The sequence below is a fragment of the Oncorhynchus keta genome, chromosome 30 (assembly GCF_023373465.1).
Source record: "Oncorhynchus keta strain PuntledgeMale-10-30-2019 chromosome 30, Oket_V2, whole genome shotgun sequence".
In the NCBI taxonomy this organism is placed as follows: Eukaryota; Metazoa; Chordata; class Actinopteri; order Salmoniformes; family Salmonidae; genus Oncorhynchus; species Oncorhynchus keta.
In genome coordinates this window covers 37,800,735-37,817,266 of record NC_068450.1, presented here as the reverse complement: position 1 = coordinate 37,817,266, position 16,532 = coordinate 37,800,735, and the positions used below count along the sequence as shown (strand labels likewise).

Below are 16,532 nucleotides of genomic sequence, written 5' to 3'. Positions count from 1 at the left end.
GCTGGGATCAGAGTAAGGAGAAAGCTCACCTGTTTGGTCATGGAGTCTATTAGCCGTACAAACAGATCTTGTTCTGTCCTGATGCCTGCAACACAACACAAATATGTATCAGATATCCTGCAATTACACATGACACTCATTTGGATTATAGAAATGTTACGATCCATTGACAGAACGACAAGTTGAATGTCATCTTCCTCTGTAAACAATTTGCATAGAAGTAGGCGTGTGGTTTTAGCCAAATGAAATGTCTCGAGCAACAACAGCAGCCTGAACATCAGCCTCAAATGCAAATTCACTTCTTTCGCAGAAAGAGAAACATAAACGACGAATTTCAAATAGCGTCTTCTCACCGAATTCTGTTTATCTGTGTCCCCATGGTGTCTTTATGTTTTCTGTCGTGCTTGTCGTGGGGACCAAGCTTTTCTAGCCCCCCTCAGCAAAAACAAACAAGCCTGTGTGCTCTCTTGCTTTTACTATTTATGATTTCCCGGCTGCAACTGCCGAGTTCCCCTCTCTCCCAGTGCCGTTTTGGAGTTCTCATTCACAGACAAATTAAATAGCAATCATTATTGCTTATCTTTTATTAGCTTTGCAACGGAGCGTAAATACGGCATAAACACAACAGGGGGGTAGGTAGTCAAAAAGGACCATGGGAAACGAGACGATTTTCTATTTCTTGCCTGTAATTGCGTCAGGCTTTGGTGTTCTCTCGCCATTTCTTTGTCCTTTTAAAAAATAAAATAAAATAAAATAAAAAGGTCATTTTTAGATGACTTGTGAATTGTACTGTACCACACCCACAGTCTTCTGTTTCTTCTCGGGATGTGGTCTCAAAACAAAATCCATGGCAACAGGAATCTAAGCTTTGTGCATTAAAATAATGACCACAGATCAGTGATCAGTGTTCAAATTTCAAGTTCTTTTCCCCAATGACCAAAACAGACTTTAGGATTTGCTCATGAAATATAATTCCAGATGTGATGAGGATTATCGTTTATATTTATGTTGTCCTTTTCTATTTAATGTCCTAGCCGAGCAGTTAGAGCGTTGGGTCAGTAATCAAAAGGTAGCTGTTTCGAATCCCTGAGTCGACTAGGTGAAAAAAAAAAATCTGCCGATGTGCCCTTGAGCAAGGCACTTAACCCTAATTGCTCCTGTAAGACGCTCTGGATAAGAGCATCTCCTAAATGACTCAAACGTAAATGCTAAATGATTCTCCTGAAAGTGCTAAAGCTAATCTTTCCACGGAGATCAGCGAGAAGAGAGAGAACTCTGCAGTATGTTTGGAGGGATTATCGTGGTCTTACCGTTACTGTACAGGAGCTGTAGCCTGTAATGGATGCCGTTGTTGGTCTTCTCTCCATTGTACTCCTGAAAGAGTCAAATTCAAACACAGAAAAATCATCAAGACGGCTCTCAGCTTTTGAGGCGACACCCAAAATCAAAGGAAACATCGGCCCATTTCGTCCCCTGCTGTGTTGTCATAAAGGCTCTTGTACGTCATCCAATATCTCACAACTAAATGAACTACCTGTAAAAAAAAAAAAAAAAAAAAACTAGACCATCCTAATCTACGCTCCCGTCTCAATCTACTCTATCGCTGACATTCTCCAAAGAGACCAACATCCCGGTCCTAATCCAAGCAGATGTTGGGCCACAAATCGAAATCGTAAACCCAACTCTGGTGCCACAGGGAATACCCAGACTAATACGGCATCCACTGCATCCAATTAGAGATCATCTGAAGAGGACACATAAATCCCATAAGAGGTCAGGGGACCAACCAGCATTATTACTGGTTATCTGCTGTTATAACACTGTTATTACCCTGTGGTTTCATTTGAGGTCGAATGAGCTTGCAATCAGAAAGCTGTTAGTTAAGTTATATCACACTGCCTGTGTGTCCACAATAACAGGTACTTCGAATAATGGTATGCAACCGAAAACATATGAATTAAAGGGAACATTTGTAATATCTACTAGATTCGTACAGGAAGACAGTTCTGGGAAAGTAAGTTCTAGGGGTTCATGGTTTTAAAAACAAATCTCTTTTCCCATAAACTCTGAGGACAATCCACACCGTTCTCTGATTGAGTTATATTTATGAAGTTGCTAAGCCCTTGCTATTTTTGAGTATTTGTCTAGGCCCAAAATCCCACCACAGGTCCATGATGATATACAACATGGAATCTCCATCTCCATCATGGAATCGCCACCACAGGTCCATGATGATATACAACATGGAATCTCCATCTTTCCTCTAACTCCCGTCGCTGACACGCACACAACAAACCAGCTGCTTTACTGTTGCATCGTCTAGCCAGGAATAAATCAAACATCAAGAACAAAAGGACAAACCCAAGTGAGAGCTAAAACAACCCTGTTACCACAGCTATACAGAGAGATGTAGTAAAAGTCTAAGTGACAGTGCCCAGTTAGTGTTGGTCGCCACGGTCACCGATGACCTCAGCTCCCAGGTGGCCCAAGTCGCTCTCACTGATCTCGTGTCACCTCTTCAACGGGCGGGCACCGGGAGAGAGGCCACATCCGCTCCTCTCTCCCTCTCTCCTTGTCTCTTTCTCCTTCCCTCCCTCACAATCTCTCTCTCTCTCCTTCCCCCTCCGCCGTGCAGTGCCAAGTGTGCCGTGGAGTCTTGGCAGGGGCCCAGGGGCAGGCTGGAGGTCAAGGCAGAGGGGAACGGGCAGGGAGGACGGGAGGAGCGGCCGTGCCAGCTGGCCGCTGTCCCTCCTGACCGTGGGCGGAGCTGTTCTCTGTAACCTTTTACTGAGAACAACCCCCTGGCAGCATGGCAGAATGGCCCAGGCGGCAGGTAGAGAAGTGGGTTACCATTACCACTGAGAGCACAGGTACTGCTGAACAAATACCAGAGGCAGAGAGAGAGGCAGAGAGAGAGGCAGAGAGAGAGGCAGAGAGAGAGGCAGAGAGAGAGAGCCTCATAGACTGGTCAACTATATAGCAGAGCTTGTAGATGGGACATGAATGTACAATAAATGACATTAACAACTGCTGCTTAAAACAAATACAAAGGCTTTTCATAAGCATATGTCTGATCAAATCATCATATTTGCTCTCCAATCTTGTATTATTTTGTATTTTTTTAACTAGGCAAGTCAGTTAAGAACAAATTGTTATTTACAATGACGAACTACCGGGGAACAGTGGGTTAACTGCCTTGTTCAGGGGGAAAACGACGGATTTTTACCTTGATAGCTTGGGGATTCAATCCAGCAACCTTTCGGTTACTGGCCCAACGTTCTAACCACTAGGCTACCTGCCACCCTGAAATAATACAAATTAATACAAATTAATGAATACAAATTAGATTTTTTTTTTTTGATAGATACCTTCACGTAACCTCTTATCAAAATGACTTAAGTAAAAATACTATTTGAGTTTAATGTCTGATTTTAAAGCGGAATCAAAACTGCTTCATTCAAGATTTCCTGCTTCCTGCTCACCACTGCCCCCCGACAGGTTCTTTGTAAACTATGAGTGCTTCTATATCTGAATGGTTTCTATCCTCAAACAGCTCTCAGGATTACAACCTTTCAGTAATTGTAAGAAATCTCAAGAGCTTAATGTACTTTCTGAAACCAAATACTTTGAATTAGTATTGAATTACAACAACAGATACTTACAATATGTCAAATCTGTTAAGTAAATGAAAACATGATCTCTATTTATGAGGTGGACATAATCAATATATAATTTACATAAAGTATATTATCTTCAAATAAATGTGTACAATTCTGTTTATGAAATTCAAATCAATATAATTAAATTAGTGTATATAAAATAGAACATAATTATGTTACAGAATGTAGAGATATAGAATGAATAAAAATCTAATTCACTAAAGACACACATTACAGTGCATTGCAGTATACTGTACATAATAAATCAACAAACAATATAGAGAAAAAAAATATTGCTCTCGACTTGACATCACGAAAACTGTGAGTGTATCCACAGCTTCTGTGCTAGACATTTCATATTTCAAAAGCATCACTGTGCTATAGCACTGAATGAAGCAGAAGGAATTACATCCCCACAAACACTGGCCCCAGTGTCAACACCACCCTTTTACCCCCAATGCCAGCTATACCTGGGCACACATTCCCTCCTCCCCATTCCCCTTTGTGTGTTGGTCTTACTTTGTCTTTCTCCACAAAGTCTATGTAAGAGGTTCTCTCGATCTCCACGGGCTGGCCCTGTCGGTCGTACAGCGCCAACACGAAGTGGAAGAAGTTGGATTTGCGTAGGTTCGAGGGGGGCTGTTTTTCATAGTGAGCCCGGGCCAGACCTACACCGCTATAGATAGGAGAAAGAGAGAGAGAGGGGGACAGGGGGAGAGCAAATGGGGGAGAGAGAGAAGGATGAAATTTGGTTAGTACCGTGTAGCCAAGGAGCACCGGGGCAATTCAAAACACAGCAGGCGCTATTCAATCACAAGCTGTTTCTGCAGGTAAAACAAAATGTTGTTTACTGTGTGAAACTAAAATAAAGTTTTCCAATAATTTAAGTATAATTTAAGTATGACGCCTCGCAAAGAAGAAATCCTGGAGCAGTAGGGATTGAATAGGGCCGAGAGTCCTAGCCTAGCAGTATTAGTATGCAGTTCTTGGTTTCATTTAAGAAACCTACGTTTCAAAACGTGTTCATTGTTCTGACAAAAAATGGATGTTATAGTCAGGTCAATTACTACTATCAGCACCGACTGCAAAACAACCCAATCAGTAATCTTTCAAAACCTAAGTTAAAAACACAAACACAAATAATGAAAAGGAGAGAAAAGTGGAGAGAGCGAGAGAGAGAGAGAGAGTGATAAATGAAAGACACTTGGCCCCCTCTTCACGTTCCCTGTGTGTGCCACGCGTTCCTTTGTGTTATTTGTCTCCTCGACCACCTCAACAATGTGAATTTGGCTGGGTAGCAAGGACTCCAGAAGGCAGCGTCTGCCTCGGTTCGTGCCAAGCGCTGTGGGGTACCATTCGGCTTGGCAACCGCGCCACTCCAGTTTTCCCTGACCTGTCAGTCAAACTCTGCCCTGCATCCCCTGGGCCCGGAGAATAAAAGACCTCCACACACTCGGCGTGCGCCATATGCGCGCACACACACACACACACACACTTTTCACCATTGATTTAGAGACGGAGGATGTCTGCTAACACACACTGCTAACCAGGGTTGGAGTTCATTTAGATTAAAAGTGAAGTTTTGAAGTGAATGCCAATTCAAAAGGTGACATGGTGTGGAATAGATGACAAATTCAAATTGAAAAGGTTTCAAAGCTTTGGAGAGGAATTAATGTAGAAGGTTTTTAAACATCTGAACTTAATTCAATTGATTTTTGGAGAAAGAGGAAATGATATCTAGAAGAAGCTGAATGGGTGACGTTACACACTGATTCTTGACCTGTCACTAATAAATGGCAGAGAAACATACAAAAGGAACTGAATGGAAATGAACATAAACATATGTAAAAAGAAGATGGTGCAGAATCATGTCTTCAGGTGAAGACAATAGACGGCAGACTGCAGTGTCAGAATGATTTGGACTGATTGACTTTACGTGTACCTTGTGGTCTGGAAGACTGTGCCTAACTTATCCAGGCCGTGAACAGAGAGCAATTTTGTTGTTGTAAGATATCTCATGCATCTCTGCTCATCTCATAGCTTCAATATCAACCGATTTCTAGATCCAATAATCGATTCCTCATTCAGGAAAATGTTCAAGGATGCATGAGCGTAATTGCTTTTTAAAAACGCAGACAGATCTAAATGTATAAACAAACGCTTGCAGGCAGCTATAGGAGCTCTGTTGTTAAATCAATGACACATCTAAATATCATAATGCTTTGGTATCAATCTCTGTTCAACTTGGTTGCTGATATCTCATTTATCTACACTAACAAAACAAATAACCACGATCAATACGAGATTCCAAGTGGAATGGACGCCACGCTGCCTGCTTAGCAATTACCACTTCCTCCTGATTCGGCTCACGTCGAGGCTCGAACGCAGGATGTCTGCTTTGCTAGCATGGGTGACCGCCCGCCCGAAGCATCTTACCAGTCAGCGTCACGTGAAAAGCTAGCTCCACCTCAGGCTGAGGAGTAAGATTCACACACCTCCATGTGCCACACAATCGCAAAGCGGTTCATGTCAAAATATTTGTTCACGTGCTGCATTTTTCTTGGAGGGCGGAGCAAGTGTTTTTGGAAAGTTGCCTGGTTGCTTTCTCTCTGCGCTCATGGGTATAGTCCGCAGGCGCTAGATTAATACAGGTGTGACCTTTCTGCACCCCATTACCAATGCTTACTGCCTCATTTGTAACCGAGTTGTTGAAAGCGAATTCCTGGACTCAGTTCTGAAGACACAAAGACAAAAAGGTTGCACATGGGAGAATGGCATTTTACTTTGGGGGGGAGATAAGAGAGTTAGGGTTTATCTGACGTCATGGTTTCAGTGCTACTAAATATGAAGCGTTGGACTGATAGGGGATTTTTTCCCTATCTAGCAAACCCTCGTGTAAAATCCTGCAAAAAGTCCAAAACAAATCCTAAAAAGTCGATAGGGGAAAAATCCCATGAAGTTGCTAGATGTTTTGCTGAACCCAAACATTAGGTGACCGTACTACTGCCATGGCCTACATAGAAATCATCTGGGGGGAAAACTCAATTATACTTAACTACCTAACAATTAATAAAACAAGACTCGAGTGAGAAACAGCCCTCACTATCATATCACTTCCCACCCCCAATTACATGTATAAACCCCCTTCAACACCATTACCCCAATTATGAAGCTACGCCAGAACATCGGGGATACGTTGAGACCTCCAGCCACGGCGGCAGTGCCAGAGCCAGTCTCAGCACATCCAGATCTCCCTGCACTCTATCGACACAGAAAGCTTGTTAGCGTTATTATTTCAATTATGCTAATTGCAGCCACATCCACTTATGACTGGGCGCGGCGGCCTGTAGCGCGCGGCCTTAGCACTCAGTATAATAAAAACAGTATCGATGGCACACAGGTTTCTACTACACAGGCCGTGTAAATCAGAGGGCAACAGACCGACAACAAATAGCGCTAACAGATCTTCTGACGGGCCTCCACCCTACATGCGCGTTGACACTTCACCCCCCACTGTAAACGCTGAAGGAAGAGATCACGCGTGAAGCAGCAACTGTCATCCAGTCACTTCTCAACACAATCAGCTGACGCCAAAAAGCCCATGTCCATTCTGTCTGTGGCTGACGTCAACGCTCCGATAGGGATGGTATGTTTACTGAACTAGTCGTTTTAACATGGGCTGGTACAATTGATCTAAAGTCATTAGAGAATTTAACAAGATTTTGAGTTGTGGTTTTAACGACTATAAAAAATATAAAAAATAAAAGGAGATTCTACATCATTTGAATTCATTTGTAGGTCCAGCTATCCGCCATGCAGCATTAGGATGGTCGTCAAAGTGTACATTCTTCGGCAGTATCGGCTTAATGCAATGCAGCAAATTCTAATTATGATAAATGAAAAAGGTAACCCCGGGCTAAAGTCCTCACTGCTGGAGGGCCTGCAACACTTCAGGGAAATAGATATTAAGCACTGAGACTTCTGCTCTGAAATGATCTACTAATGAACATACAGCAGAAGGGTTCTCCTTCTAAAATGGACACTGTTGACTGTACTGTGTGTGTGTGTGTGTGTGTGTGTGTGTGTGTGTGTGTGTGTGTGTATGCACGTACGTGTATAAAATATATTGTTCTACATATAGCTGTGAAATAGTACCCATGAGCAGCTGGTAAATCTTCCAGATTGTGGCTTTAAGGGACCGATCAGTGGTTGCCCTTCCCACTGCCTCCACTCTCCCCTGGGTAGAGAGCATCCCCTGTGCCACCAGAGTGGGCACAGTGGACACGGCCCGCACCCCTCCAGCATTAATCAGCTGGGTGATGGGGTGTGACCGACCTACCGACCGAGCGGCGGAGTCTTTAACCAGCGCGGCCGGCTGCTTCCTGCAGGACAGCCTAATGAGCCATATACCATCGCCTTGTTTATACAAATGGGATGCAAGCAGAGTATTAACAATCTCCTCTCTCTGGCCTACTGCCACTGTGTTAATCTAATGAATAGTGGAACTGTAAATCACACAACCTCTGTGGTTGTACGGCCACCCCTCTCTGGGTTGCAACTTGGTCTGTCCCTGGAGAGGACAGTAGGTGACAAAGACATAGGACTAACACAGAGAAAACGTTGAGTATAAAACCAAGGACAAACCAAAGGAGATAGTAAAAGGGGGGGGGGGGGTATCAGAATAAAACAGCATGGAAAACCAATGTAAGGAACATTGACCTATCTAAATTCAGACTTACACTAATTGCACCAGCAAATGTTGGGGGTCACATGAAATATATGCAAATGTGTGTGTGTGTGTGTGTGTGTGTGTGTGTGTGTGTGTGTGTGTGTGTGTGTGTGTGTGTGTGTGCACATAAGGAAGAGTATAATTTATGCAGCCGATACACAATTACTCCGGCATACATTTGCCCAGTCAGGGCCGCTCCCTCCCTAGTGCTTGTTTGGTTAGCTCTTATTAGCCGTGTAATATGAGCTAATGAGTGGAAGCCTGGAACACGGCAGGAGGACAGCCCTCGCCTGTGTGTGTGTTTTGAAACACTATACCCTCGGTAGGCAGGATGGGTAGTCTCGGATGCTTTCGGTCTGAAGTTATGTCTGATGAAACCTATCACCGCACTCCCTTAGACATCTCTCCTCTCCCCTCTCGCAATATAGGACCAACCATTTAGTATTACCCACATATTGCAAGGTTGTTACGTCGCTATGACAACGCTTTGCCTTAAGAAATCCAAAACAAAAACACCATCATAGTGGGAAACAAATCCCGTATACAGTCTACTCCATCTGCCCCAATGAACTATCCCATCGCTAAAGCAATAATCTACCTCGTAGTTGAACATCTGTCAGTCTTTGAGCAATCAGGTTTCAGGAATCTCATTGTGCCATTTTAGAATTTTAAAAAAACCCAGTGAATGATTTGGCCAGTCAGTGACCAATCAAACGTCACAATCTTACAAGCGCAATTGAAAAAACGTCAGTGTCACTCTGCATCGATAACATCTGAACAGAATCCAGTCATCAGAAGAGAGATGTTGCCACTACATTGGCGTGTCAGAAGCATCAATTACCTCGCCAGGAAACGGATATTGAAAAGAAAATCACAGTTTGACATTGTTTTTACACCTCACTTCAGAAGAACGATACAGAAGCCCCTCTACCCTTCCATTCCCTTCCTACTCATCTCCCCTCCCTACAGGTAATGCTGTGGCAGAAAAGTGGTACTTTCTATTGAAGTAGAATGGAATGAGCATCCCTTCAAAGAATATAAAATACTACTTGTAAGAGGGATTTGAAACGTACTGGCCTACAAAACCATGCAGGTAATGGTGTATCAGAAAAGTAGTACTTTCTATTGAAGTAGAATGGAATGAGCATATCTTCAAAGAATATGAAATACTACTTGTAAAAGGGATTTGAAACGTACTGGCCTACAAAACCATGCAGGTAATGGTGTTTCAGAAAAGTAGTACTTTCTATTGAAGTGGAATGGAATGAGCATCTCTTCAAAGAATATGAAATACTACTTGTAAAAAGGGATTTGAAAAGTACTGGCCTACAAAACCACAGAAACAAGTCTACAGCTAACACCCACACAGACATGCTTGTGGATCCTTGGCACAACTTGTTTATTTTTTACACTTACGACACGCTCACACATGGAACACTGCTCACTGTGTACTAATTGGTACACACTCATACTGTACAAACACACACTCGTTTTGCACACTGTCAGAAATACTGCTACATTTTTCTCTAACTGTAAAAAGAGCATTATCATAGGGTAAAACCCCCTTTCGTCCAATTGTTTGGCAACTGCAGCAAGACAACTACACCACTTTTGGCCAATGGGGTAATGTTTCTCTGAGCTGGCTGGGTAAATAAATCAAACAATGACACACACGATTAGGGTTCACGAATTGAAAATCAAAACACCAACCGTTTCCTCAACTAGAACGGCTTCCTCTCTCACAAAAGCATTGCACAGTGCACACACGTGGAACAAGTTACGCAACAGCCGTGATGGACACAGACGGTGTGTTTAGTTCAAACTTAAATGCAAATCCAAACATGTGGGCAAACACTTACTTAACATCAACTAAGGGTAAAATAGTGCTCTATCCATCATTGCACGACAACTTGTACTGTATATCAAGACCTAAGCCATAAGTTACTTTATTTGGCATGTACTGTAGCCCGCACCAAATACTCTATAAAAATTGGTGAATTCGGCAAAAAAAAATGCAGAGTATATCTTCACCTTGAGTTTTTCACTGTTTGGTGTCAGCTATTTCCTCAGGTTGCAACAGTATTTTTTTACTAGACTTTCTCCCTGTCCGGTGTTTACTACAGGTTGAGCCGAGGCGCACCTGTCCCTAGGCTGAAAATCAAAGCAGCACCCTGGTCCTCGCAACACACATACCTCTGCAAACTTAATGAGTGGGCCACAGCTGAAACCATTAGTTGGTCACCTGCACACTTCTAATGGGGGTCGTAAAGATGGTGGCCTCACTCAAGCCAACTAATTGTTTGCACGTTTAGGGGCAGCTGGTGAGAAACACTTCTTTCTGTTGCGGGATCCAATGAACTGGTGGCTGAGATGTAGCAGTGAGACGAAGGGTCGACTCTATATGTTGACGCGAGTCGCCGTATTGTCCCCACTGCGCAACGTGTTAGATAGAATGTACAGGAACACGCTGCAACAGGGTGAATGCACTGTGAGGACCTTGTTTGAACTATTCTGACACTATTCCACAAGGCTCAGTCAAATGTTGCTGAATTGAATAGGGGGAAATAGGGGAGAAGTGCTCCTTTCACGATATCTATTTTGCTCTCTAACAAATCAGAAATAAGAGGTCAGACACATTCATTGACCTCAGGGATTGTGAATGATGATAGGTTACAGTGAAATGAACCTTGGACAAAAATCTCTCCCAAGACGACATGGTGGTGATGTGAAATATGAGTGAGTGCCACACCGCACAAATATGTCTGTCTGTACAAATGGGTTTCTCCCTCCCATATGCCTGAGGCCAATAGGGAGTATTGTCTCCATATTTTGAGTCCAGTGACTGGCGATGATTGAGGCAGTGACGGATTGGGCTCTGGATATAGAATCCTGGGCTATCAGTCTCATCGGCTGCTGCCAGTGAACGCGGAACACTCAGTCTTCTGCTAAGCTTGGGAACTTGCACTTTATTAAGTCGCCCCTCCTCCTCCTAGCAGACAAAGACAGGGGCAACATAATTCACTTTGCTCGATTTTACAGTGGCAACTGGGGAGAGTCAAGTTAAATCTGTTCCTTAGTTGTGCAGACCACTCAGTCACACACACACACACACACACATACCCCTCCTCTCCCTGCCTCAGTGGAATGGCTGTTTTTGGGGTTAGATCGGCAAAGGCAGTTATGGTGGGCATAAGCTTGGGGAGTGTCTCTGAAAGCGATCCAGACCAATGCTTTGCACATTTAAATCAGCAATGACCATTTCTTAATGAAACACTTTACTATCCATAACAGATCTATCCACAACCACATTCTAGTGCTGAACAAAACTAACTCAAAGTCTCCAGTTCTGTCTTTATTAACACTAGGTCACAAGGAAAGTACACTAGGGTTCCAGAATCCAGAGAAGGCCAGAGGCTCTACAGAATACTTTTCCCTTACCCCATAACAAGAAACTTCCTCTACACGCACAAATGCAACTCTTTTCTGCAATGTGACTTAACATATAGAAACTCACTGTTTGGGCATTGCCCCTCAATGGAGTTTTGGGGAATGTACTTTTTTTTAAATCAAACTTTTTGTGGCATGGTATAAGTTGGGTATGGGTAACTCACATGCAATTTTTGGTAAGATTTCATCTCTCAATGCGTCAAACCTGAATTTCCTCTATAGGAGTGTCCTTTTTGCAGCTGGACTACACATTAGCTACTTATCCATGAGAGTTAAACATTTAAATCAACAATCTACCTTGCAAAATGACACAGACACAATGCATTGCACTCCACAAAAAAGTCAAACACATGAAAAAGGACATGCCTGATGAGCTATGCATAATCTTTTAATGCACTGGGAGGGAGAATTATCTGACAACCTGCTATAAAAAGAAAATACAACATGTGTTCAAATCATAGAGCAAATGGTCCCGGATAATGATTTTTTGGAAACAATTCAAATAGTATAATAAATAACGAATGTACTGTCACTAATAAAAACCACTTGTCTTATTTTTGCAATATCTTAATCTAGATAAGTGTACATTTTACATGTTCAATATTTCACATAATATAAAGTGATGCACTTTAACAATATATAATATCACCCACCGTATAGCCTGTATCTGTTCAGCCAAATTGAAGTGTAGCTACCAATGCAAAGTAATGCAGCTGTCAACCAGTACTGATCAATAACTTGTATACTGCCGACCACTCAACGCATATCAGTTCTACGAATTCTCTTTGTGTTACAGAGGATAAATGTGTGACACGTGGGTTTAATTCATGCGAAATGCAAACTGCATGTCAGTTAAACGTCGCATTAAATGAAGCATCATTCAGTGAACACCAAATATTAAAACTGACGTTTGCAGTTTTGCAGGTGCTGCTGCGGGTCGATTTTTCCCCAAAATATATCATTGCATTGTGATGAAGGGAAAACTGTGAACACATTAAAGTAAGTTTGTGGACTTAAAAATGGATTGACACCGTAAGAAAACCAGTATAGCCTACACACATGTCGTCGACGCGCTCACCCGTGAGCGGACATGTCAATTGACCCGCTTATCGGACTTGAACTCCCGGGTGTCTGTGTGTGCGATAGAATGACAACTAACACAGAATAAACGTATCTATCCTAGTTCATTATAACGTACTGCTGTTGTCTAACATGACACCACCACTCGCGGCCTCTTAAAGAGCTGAGGGTCACTTACACGATAGGCCTATACTCTGAGCATATATGATATAGTCTCATCTTGCATGCTCAAAATGCACTTGAAAACGAATAGCATATTGAACATGCAAGATGGTAAAGGTGAGCTTCAGTAGGCTTGTTTATTTCTTTAGTTCAGACAACGGGATGTGTCAAACTGTCGGCCATGTGCACCGTGCACCATAACAAATTGTCGATGCCGCAAACTGACGTAAATATTGACCTAAACCCAAGAGCAACGGTTTTAGTTGTTTACATTGTAAGAGTAAATATAAATAATAAACATAGTATATCATATAATCTGCGATACCCTAATTCAAGAGACAGGGGAGATTTGTCGTGACTATTTTCCGTGATGACAACTTTGGATGGTTAAAGATGTTCACGCAGAAACATTAAAACCAAAAAGGAATCTTTGTCGGTAGGCCTATGTAGAATTATTATTAGATTTTAAAGAAAGCATAGGCATTTAAACGTGTCTAGATTATTGCAGGTCAGCAGAAGTCATGTATTTAAACATTTGAGTACATCAATATTTTCAATACGATCACCTACCCTATTATTTATTTTATTATACAAACCGTGTTTTATTTGTTTTAGACCCAAACATCAACATTAATCAATACTTTATCAATTCGAATTGATTTATGAAAATATGACATTTTATTAATTAAGCCCTTCTAATTAATTATGACTTCAAAACAGCTTAAAAGTTACACTTGTAGGTAGGCTTAAATAATACAAAGGACATGTTCTCCTTGTGTGGCATAGTGGAACTGTTAACACGCTGTCAATCTTCACATCAATAGTTTACAATAGCGCAAGCATGTCCATAATCGAGTTGCCCACAGCTGGATGGATACACAACTATTTCGTATCGCCTAAATGAGTAATATTCGATTGAATGTGTCTTGGTATAGTTTAAAATTATAGAAGAGCAACGATGCTCATATGAATTCAATAGGATGGGCCAACAGAAATCTTATAGTTTAATGGATGCAACTTTACGCCTAGATCACATATAGGCATAGGCCTACATATGAGAGTTGTGTTAGGCTGTAAGTGTGGACTGGCACTTGTTCAACACAAAGTCGAATATAAATAATTTGGGGGTTTATTTAGGCTATGTGTAAGGGCTTCCTGAACCAATCAACGTATGCACAGAGGCAAACTCTTCGAGGTGATCTTATTGTTTAGCCAACACTACTGTGGAACGGTGTTTGGTTTACATTAGGTCACTCGTGCGAGAGATATGATGACGTTATATTAGACGGTAGGTGCGTATTGTTAAGTTGAGTTATTTTCTTATCGGCGTCAAGAGTTTTCAATGGACAGCAAATTGCTTGGAGCTCATTCGGGCATATCATGTGAAAGCGCATCGCGCTCAATGCCTTCCACTCACCACACTTTGTGATGCTAGGCTGTTTACACATTGCTACATGTTTACAAGTATTGGGGCACTAAGTCTAGAGTTATTTTGCAAATCAATGCAGGATACAGTAGCCTACTTAAAAGGCCAACCGTTAACGTCTTTACAGATGCGTTTCTATCCGGAACGCAGTAAGCCTTTACCTTTAACATTCCTGTGAGCGGTTCTCGTATAGGCTACTGTCGGGCAATCTGCAGTGATCTGTCAGCATCCTGTCCAGCGATTATCATATGTGCGTCTAGTTGATGTTTAACCTACCTTTGTGCTGCTGTGTTCGCGTCCAATATCCCCGCGCTCTGCATCCAAGAGCGGACGGGTGTCATGCCACTCGTGAGCGGTTCTTCTTTCATGGTCAAGGCTCCCCGCGGGAGGCTGTCCTGGATGGAGAACATGAAAGTAACCTTCTGGGAACTCTCTCTCTCTTAACCAACTCACAAGGCCACCTGGATTAACGACGAGCAACTGAAAAGGGAAGAATCTTCCCCAAAGTGCAACAAGGGGGAAAGCGATAGCGGTCCTTATCCAAAGACGAGCGTCGTATCCCTTTGGGTTTTTCCGCTTTATTTTTAATTCCAACCCCAGTTCAGTTCGCTCAAGCTTAACCGGTCTCAAGTTAAAAGAGGGTGGAGAGAGGGTGAGCGCTAGAACAGTTAAGCATCTCGAAGGAGAAGAATCAGCCGGGATCTAGGATACCTTTTCGTTGTGAGTAAAGAGAGGGGAGATGCCGAAGTTGATCAGAAGAAGGCGAACATACGCGCACGGGATTGTGAAATGAAAAGTGGGATAAAACAAGCGACTGCTTCAAAAAGGAGTAAAATGAAATGATTACCAAACAAGAGGGAGGGACGGACCATGGAAGGCTTGCTCTCCCAGGGGAAAAGGGGGATTGGGTAGCAAGAAATCTCATTCCCTCCCTCCCCGTCTCTTTATGCTTCCTCTGTCCCAGCGGAGCGCACCTTCTCTCGGGTTCGGAGGCTCTAGTGCTCTCGAGGGGGACAAGCATGGATTTGACAGGGGCGGAGACTAGTCCTTATATGGAAAAAATCATTTCAACGTCAATGGCAGTTCTGTCTTCTCATTGGCTGAAGTCATCAATGGCGTCATTTTTTTGAATTCGCGGCAAAAGCTTTCCCGGTGTTTACCTGTACAACATTGCACGCTTTGCTGGGCTGTACGCGTGGACGCAAATATGCGTATTGCTTTACCAGATTAATCTGTCGATTTGCATGTTGGCCGACTTTTTGAATTGGCTCATAAAGGCATAATGATGACCTCTCGTTTGAAAGCATTGATACTGTCCTTTGAGTGCAGAATTACTGAGGAGCACGGACGCCTGTGATGGATATTCACTGTATTTTGTTGTGGAATTGGATTGTATAAAATCCATTATGTTTGTAAGGAGCAATAGACTTCCACATGGTCATTAGAAGTAATTTGTTTTTAGAAAGACATACCCACGTGCGCGCATGAACACACACACAAACATGCGCACACATAGACACACTCCCTCATCATACACACACTAAAATATATTTCATGATGATTGAACATTTGCTAATATCTTATGATGGGGAACAGAACAATTGTTGCCATATGTCTTTCTTGAGGGGTCCGTAGAATGCAGGCATTTTTCGCAATCATGCTTCTCTTGGCATTGTTGAACGGTATTTGTGAACATGTTCAATGAGATTTGACAGCGCCGTGTACTTGCAGTCCTTTGCGTCCAGCAATGGTAATACAATTGATCCCAACAGCGTAATAATAATAATATTAATCATAATAGTGCTGTCTCAAAGTTATTAATAATAAAAACTCTTAACAATGTAATTGTTTCAGGTAATTTGAAAGATCCGTGAACGCAATAGCCTATGGCTACCACGACAACTCCAATTTCAGTAATAAGGAATCTCCCAAAAGCAACCACAATTAAATATTTACACAACTTTAGCCTCTCCAATTTAGGAGGCCAACATCTTTCTCTACAAGTAGACTAGATTAATTCGATTATACT

At 42.4% G+C, this 16,532-nt stretch overlaps 1 protein-coding gene across 13 annotated transcripts in view; it reads right to left on the bottom strand.

The window, feature by feature from the left end:
• The window catches only part of LOC118363523 (transcription factor COE3), a 100,120-nt gene extending 84,471 nt beyond the window's left edge, over positions 1-15,649 (bottom strand). The window contains exons 1-4 of one of the 13 annotated variants that reach the window (XM_035744466.2): positions 14,780-15,649; positions 4,179-4,335; positions 1,311-1,374; positions 30-85 (exon numbers count right to left, since the gene is read on the bottom strand). In XM_035744466.2, coding sequence (XP_035600359.1) covers positions 30-85; positions 1,311-1,374; positions 4,179-4,335; positions 14,780-14,913 — 411 coding nt within the window. In that variant the 5' untranslated portion in view covers positions 14,914-15,649. The other 12 variants (XM_035744465.2, XM_035744468.2, XM_035744467.2 and 9 more) reach the window with 12 other exon arrangements.
• Positions 15,650-16,532: the final 883 nt, after the last annotated feature.